At 46.0% G+C, this 7,281-nt stretch overlaps 1 protein-coding gene across 1 annotated transcript in view; it reads left to right on the forward strand.

The window, feature by feature from the left end:
- The window catches only part of kirrel3l (kirre like nephrin family adhesion molecule 3, like), a 31,844-nt gene extending 24,563 nt beyond the window's left edge, over positions 1 to 7,281 (forward strand). Inside the window, exons 8-15 of the mRNA XM_083891967.1 lie at positions 20 to 147; positions 1,311 to 1,437; positions 2,465 to 2,565; positions 3,267 to 3,465; positions 4,739 to 4,846; positions 4,998 to 5,107; positions 5,240 to 5,329; positions 5,450 to 7,281. Coding sequence (XP_083748093.1) covers positions 20 to 147; positions 1,311 to 1,437; positions 2,465 to 2,565; positions 3,267 to 3,465; positions 4,739 to 4,846; positions 4,998 to 5,107; positions 5,240 to 5,329; positions 5,450 to 5,950 — 1,364 coding nt within the window. The 3' untranslated portion in view covers positions 5,951 to 7,281. The remainder of the gene's footprint in view (positions 1 to 19; positions 148 to 1,310; positions 1,438 to 2,464; positions 2,566 to 3,266; positions 3,466 to 4,738; positions 4,847 to 4,997; positions 5,108 to 5,239; positions 5,330 to 5,449) is intronic.

The following is a 7,281-nucleotide window of genomic DNA, read 5'->3' on the forward strand; positions in this document are numbered from 1 at the left end:
CTGTGTTGTTATACCCTAGTCGGTCCCAGACTGCTGTCAGAGCCAAAGCCAATGACAGTGGATACAGGAATGGATGCATCCTTTACTTGTGCATGGACTGGAAACCCTCCTCTGACCCTGGCCTGGACCAAGCAGGGCTCCAGCGTGGTAAGGCAACAAACACAAACACCTTATCTTGGTGGTGAAGCTTCAACACCATCCCATCCCTCCAGAGAGAAACATTCACACATGGCCTTGAGGCATGAATTCCTCACACTTTCCCCCCACACAATCTTTTTCAAGCTGAATCTTCAACAACTCCTCTTACTATGCTCCCCAAGGGCTAAAGCCTCTGGCAGAAAACTGTCTGTCCACTGAAAGATTCATTCAGCATCATGAAGGTAGCTGACATGCTGTCATAATTTGAACTCAATCAATCAATCGATCAATCAGTCAATCAACAAGTGAGTCATGGGGCATTTAAACAAACACACATAACATGTACAGTATCTTTTAGAGAGGTCTGACTTCACTTGCGTATCCATTTCCTGAAAGTCAATTTCATAGAGGGAACAAATGGGACATTTCCACCTTCAATTTATATCGTCCTGGTAAAAGTCTTTCAGCGCGCACACCATCACTGATGACATCCCATAGGAGCTTCTCTCCTGGCAACTAATACAATTTCCAAGGTGAAGCTGTAGTAAACTCCCCCAGTAAAGAATGCTGTGGGATGGTGTAAGCGATATTGTCATCTCAAAGAGTGAACGCTCTCAGCCCCACGGAAGGGAAAGAAGGCGTAGACATTTTTTCTAATCCACCCACTGCCACTGTTCCTCACACAGCCACAAGTAATGGATTAATTGGGTTACTCTGTAAGTGTGTTGAAATAAATAAATGGAGGGAGTGAGAGGGGTGTGGAGGATGGAGAGTGGGGGTAAATGGATTAATCACAGCTTGATGGAATGACAGGATCAATGAGCTAAGGAGTGAGTGAGTGTAGCAGCTCCAAAGGCTAGGGCCCACTCACACCACCGTACGCGCCGTTCTGTCCCCACTGTTTAATTACAACAATCTCCCCAGCAGCCCGGTCACTCAGCGGTGGCTGAAGTGCTTAATGTTGTGATTAAAGCTCTTCACAATGGAATTAAACTCCAACTGCCAGCATTTGTTACAACGGTCAGCCCACCTCCGTGCTGCCTGCACAGAGAGGGGGCCACTGATATAAGTCCCAGTCTCCTTTGTCTGCCTCTTCTTCCCAGCACTGCACTCGTTCTCGCTCTTTCTCGCTCTAACACAATTCTCGCTTGTTTCTCTGGATTTCTCACTAGGTGCTCAGTAACGGTAACACCTTGCACCTGAAGGCTGTTACCCAGGAAGATGCTGGAACATACACTTGCAAGGCTATTGTACCTCGGATTGGAGTTGCAGAAAGAGATGTCACTTTGACTGTAAATGGTGAGTTGCTTCGATGATAGACTGCTATAGACTGTATATTAAAATGGACGTAGTCTTAAGCCCAATTTATACTCCTCCGTAAAGTGCTCTGCGTAACCGGTTACGCAGAGCCCTCTGCGTCGACGCAGAGCTTGTCGGAGAGCCTCTGCGTGGTCTCCGACTGCACGAAATATTTTTTAAGTGTCCGTCACTCCGTCAAGAGACAACGGAGACGGCTTGAGCTGCGATTGGTCCTCAGGACAGGCCGAGCTAAGCTGCTCTGTGCCTGCTCACAGTGCGCACCGAGCGTCCACAGAGGCGGAGCTGATCACCGCCGACAACGTCGCTGCCAAACTATAAATACGTCATATCTTAATACACACAGCACATGTTTAGACTCTAAATGGCCAATTTCTCGCCTCAAATTAACTTAAAACTGCGTTCCGTGACACAGAAAAGTTAGAAACAGCCACTGTTTCAACAACTACAGTCTTTCTCTCTCGGACACCATTGCTCACTGTAGCCAAAAGCACAACAGCCTTGCGCAGCGACCCCTAATGAGCGGGTGGGAAATTGCAGCGCGTACCCATCACCACTACGCAGAAGTGAAGGCTCAAGGGGTCTCCGTGGTTACGCAGTCGGATAACGCATTACGCAGTCGGAGAAGTATAATGTGGCCTTTACAGTTAAGTAAGTAGTCTTTAAGAGAAAATTTAAGCCTAGGAAGTAAAATAGAAGAAGCACCAGGGCAGTGATTCCACTGGTTGCAACTTGAAATGAGCATACTTTTCATTTGATTTATTTTATGTCGTACTTATAATATAACAATTTCCGTTTATCATCCAAATAATCTCAAAGGCTTTAAAATGGCAGTTTGTTTTGCAACTGGAAGACCACATCCATTTTATATTCCAGTCTATTGGATCTGTTGAATAAAAAGCATTCACAATGTTACCTGGCAATTTTATACTATTCATTGTTCCATAATATATATTTTCCTTTTTTCCCCCTCTCTGCTCTCTTTGTCTTTCATTTTTCCTCACATCAGGTCCACCTATCATCACAGCAGATGCCACGCAGCATGCTGTGAAGCACTCCAAGGGCAAGCTGGAGTGTCGGGTGGGGAGCAGCCCTCCACCTGAGAAGATCGTAAGTCAGCCTCTTATTAGCGTTATATGCGTTTTGCTCTCAGGAGCTTTCGCGTCTTCTCCTAACCACACCTACATAGAGAACAGTCACTCAGTGTGGCTTCACCACTCAGCCTCACCCTTCACACCTTTGGGCCAGCACGAATGTACATCACATGATAACAAATACATTCATGAGCATATTCACCGCAGTAATTGCACAGACGTTAGACTGGAGAGATTGGGGGGAGCTGGGGGAGATTGGCCTCCTGCAGGTTTTAGTCAAACCACATTCAATTAGCGGCCCAAGAGGTATCACTCTGCTGACCCTGCTGAACTGCTGAAGGTATGCTGGGCTGAGAGGCGATAATTAGGGTGTGAGGAGTAGTGAGAGACAGGTGCCCTGTTTGCCCCGTGCTAGAGCCAGAACAGAGGAGTCTTATTTCATCACGCAGCTACCTAACCCTCCTTAGGCCTCACCTGCAGGGCAGACGTGGGAGAGGCAGCTTAAACATGAGCCTGTGAGCTATGTCAGCCATGAGAAACCTCAGAGGTTGGCAGAGAGACGGCAGAAGAGAGAAATAAACTGGTGTTCAGTTATCCACAGACAGGGATCTGAGGATAAACAAGACGAGCGGAGCTCTGCGACTCCACTCAAATGAGGAATTCTTCATAGGAAACTGACTGACTCCCTGTCGACTGTCATCTCGCTCCTCTCCACAGGTGTGGACATTCGGAGATATGAGTCTGTCCTCTGGTTCCTCCGGTCGTTACTCAGTGCAGACAGTGACCAGCGATCACGGAGTCGTGTCCTCTCTGGTGCTATCTGAGACGCTGGCACAGGATTTCGAGCTGCGATACAACTGCACTGCTTGGAATCGCTTCGGCACCGACACAGTCCTGGTCACACTGAAGGAGCAAGGTACGGAATGACTCGAGTCCTTTCCATGTCCAAGTGACGGCAGAGGTCCGCTAGGGTCCAACTAATGTCAATTTTGTCAGGCCAGTGGGTGGTCCAAGGGGGTTCAGGTTATGTGAGGAAGTCCGCTGGTACCTAACACTTGTACAACTTAGTGCTGAAATAATACTAATGTCTTTTTATACGCAACACACACAAACTAGTCGATGACTTGTAAAGCAGTTATTTTCAGTGAACTGAATAATTAGACGTGTTAATTAAAAAGATTAGTTCAGTACTTCCTGCATGACCGAATACGTCAGAAGCCGCTAAGTACACCAGACTCACGTGTTAAATATCAAGGTACTATCGCTAATGGAAAAAACAAAAATAAATCCTAGGAGAGTCAAGCCGTGTCGATCCCAGTCGTGCTGGAACTGTGTAGTCGAAAAGCACCATCAGTATAACTGCGGGTATGCGAAAACATTTGAAATGACTCTCCACAAACTCAAAACACAAAAAGTGTGACCCAAGCCTTAATCCCCAGAGGAGCCTTGTATAGAAGTTAGAGTGATATGCTCAATCTGAAGTAAGGGGCCAGATTAGATGAAAGAGATGCTCACCGGTTGTGCTTATCTTAATTATACTCCTCCAATCGATATGATTTAATCAGTAGATGGTTCCTTTAATGAATATGTTTGCCCCATAACGTAGATATTGATTGAGGACTAAAGTCGATTAGAGGAAGCCACATGTGTTTGTGGTTGGACTCATATCCTCTATCAATGTCTCAGAGCCACGTGAACTTAGAATTAGGCAGTAGCAGTATGACACGTGTGCCAGTGGGAAACTTTGTTGCAATAGGCACCAAAAAAATAAGGTCCTCTCCTGTAATTTACATCAATGTAGTAGAGGGGGGGTCTCCAGAGAAATGGGCAGCGGTATCTCCTGAAAACTCTAATTAGATTACTGTCTATTGCTTCATTGCATGTCAGGCCTTGTTACCCTCCTTTCAGAGAGATTAGAGACAATAGCCAGGCTGTGGGACGTCGGATTCCCTGCATGAGCATATGCTAGCTGCGAGCAGGTCAGGGCTCACTGCAGATGAATTTATATAGGCGCTGACATTTCAGGGAATAGCAAGACAAATTAATGGATATTTTTCTTTCTCTTGTTCTGATCGGCTCGTTCTTAACACTGACACTTAACGCTGTTCTATCTCTCATTTCATCCCTCCACTTCTCCCGACACCTACCTACCCCCCACCATTTTCCCTCTATTATTGTTCTTGTTGCAGAAGCCCTGCCTATGTTGATCATAGTTGGTGGAGCAGTAGGTGGAGGCTGTGTCCTGCTTATCTGTGTCATCACACTGGTCTCCCTCTGCTGCAGGCACACAGGCAAAGGTGAGCTAAATGGTTAGTATGGGCAAGAGGATCCTCATTCACTTCTTCACATCAAACATATTTCATTATTTTTCCATTTCATTGTGTTACATTTTTTTTATCCTATTGTTGTAATATTGTAATATTAAATGTCACTTTCCGATGGCCATAGGTAAAAGGTGCACTCGTCTTTCCAAGAGCGACATCAGAGTTCAGATTGTTCACAGTGACCACAACGCTACACGAGGCAATGACGACGAGGAAGATGTCAAAGAACCCATGGTAAAGTTCTGTCTGTTCTGTTTATGTCTTGATTAAAGATAAGGGGGAAAAAAATATATTTTGTACTCACCCAAGTGAGGTGTTGTTTCTCCATGTGCTGTAATTCTTCAAAAATGCTTGCTTCTCCCTCAGGCTCCCAACAGCAGCGAGTCTCCTGGGACATCACGCACAGAACACAGTGACCTCCTGGAAGAGGAGGAGGACGAACGATCGGACATCAAGGTAAAACTTAAAACACAACACAACTCGAGGAAAAACTCTCAAAATATCTAGCATGCATTATTCTCATCAATTATACTCGCTGCAAGTGTGTAGAGCTCATGATTTGTAACCCCTGTGCAGGACCCCACCAATGGCTACTACAACGTCCGTGGCCACGAAGACCGCCACATCCGCGGCAGCGGGTTCTCCGAGTACGTGCCCAACTCTCGGCCAGTTTACACTCCGTCGCAGCTGCCCTCGCCCAGCCCCATGTACGGTCAGCATGGCACGCAGCCTCGCATGTACGACTTCTCCCAACGATACGCGACCACCACAGCGGGCAGGACCTCATACGAACAACAGCAAGCTGCCCAGCAGCAGCAGCAGCAAGCTGCCCAGCCAGCCACTATTTACCCCACTGACCCCCTCTACAGTGGCTCTGCTTACTTACCTGCTACCTATGGTCGTGCCTTCACCAGCTACGTTAAGCCCGCTTCCTTTGAGAAGGTGGATGGATTTGACCAGTCAGATGAGGCCAGCAAGGTCTCCAGCTCGTCCCGCTTCTCTTATGCCTCCTCGCAAGTGTCCTCCCAGCAGTCTGACTATGGCCGACCCTCACAGCGTATGCAGACTCATGTCTGACTGGACCCAAAAAAAAGTGGAAAAAGGCAGATTTCAAAAGGCAGTGAGCCGATATCAACTGTCACTTCCACATACACGTGGTCTGACAAACACGAACAGAGATTTTCTTTACACAGACTGCCCTTGAAGGACATGTTTTGGACAGTATTTTGGAGGGGGATGTGTGATTTAGGTTATGTGATAACCACCTGTTGTGACCAATGGCAGGTTCTACAATATCGCTAACTGTGGAGCCGCCGATTGCAGATTGCGCGTGTTCAAGTCAAACCTACGATTACAATGTGATACCTCACCAGGTTATCTCTGCACCAAGCCCCAACCTGTGGAGGTATTCTGTCAGTGTTAGGGCCAATGAAAAAAAAAAAAAAGAATAAATCCAATGCATCTCCTGAATTTGGGTGGCTGAAAATGACAGGACGATAGAAGACAGCAGATGTTACCACCTAAGACATATTTGAGAAGAACAAACAAATATGAATAACTAATCATTTTGTCTTTAGTTTGATGTTCTGTTGGCATGCAAAAGGAATTCTAAGCACATACGTGTCTGTATCATCAACAAAAGACTGAGCTGTACACAGAGACAGACATTAACTATTCTGCACAACAGGCTAGCTCTACTGACCAACAAGTGCTACAGGCACAGAGCATAAGGAGTCTCATCATCGGTGGAATACCTCTGGCCTGAGCTCTACTCGTGGAGCGCCTTCCGATAAGCCCCATAACATGCTAGATTTGTTGCTTATTGGTGGATAAAAGAAGGTGATATGAAGAGAATGTGTATTTCAGCCTTCATTCTTATGAGACTATAAGATAATTATGTGTTGTACCAAGACGGACAAAGTGAGGCCATACAAACCCAAAGATGGTGATAACTGTGTAGGGGAAGACCAGGGATTAAGGCAGAATATTGCTGTCCAACCCGGATATCGTTTTTTCTGCCGTGTTTCCTGGATGAAAAATTAAGTATAGGCTGTTACCAGAACAATCAAATGTAGTTTTGAAAAAACGGTGGCAATCTTGAACTCGAACTAAACTTGAAAATGAATGCAGCGTCCTCAGCAGGCTCAGATGAGGTAAGACAGTCCTCGTGTGGACCGTACACTCGTCAAAGTTTTACAACTCAATCAAATTGTCTTGATATGTTTACAAGAAACAGTACTACCCTGAAACACTGAAGTATCTGTACAAATGGCCGAGCCCATACTTTTTCTCTGTTGCATGCAAATGACGTGTCTGGTGAAAATCTTCAGCATTTGTATTCATGTCCATTTCATGTTTGACACATTTGTCTGTGCACCTGGCCCACTTGCATTCCTCTTCCTGGATGT

The sequence above is a fragment of the Microchirus variegatus genome (genome assembly GCF_963457635.1).
Source record: "Microchirus variegatus genome assembly, chromosome: 1".
Classification (NCBI taxonomy): domain Eukaryota; kingdom Metazoa; phylum Chordata; class Actinopteri; order Pleuronectiformes; family Soleidae; genus Microchirus; species Microchirus variegatus.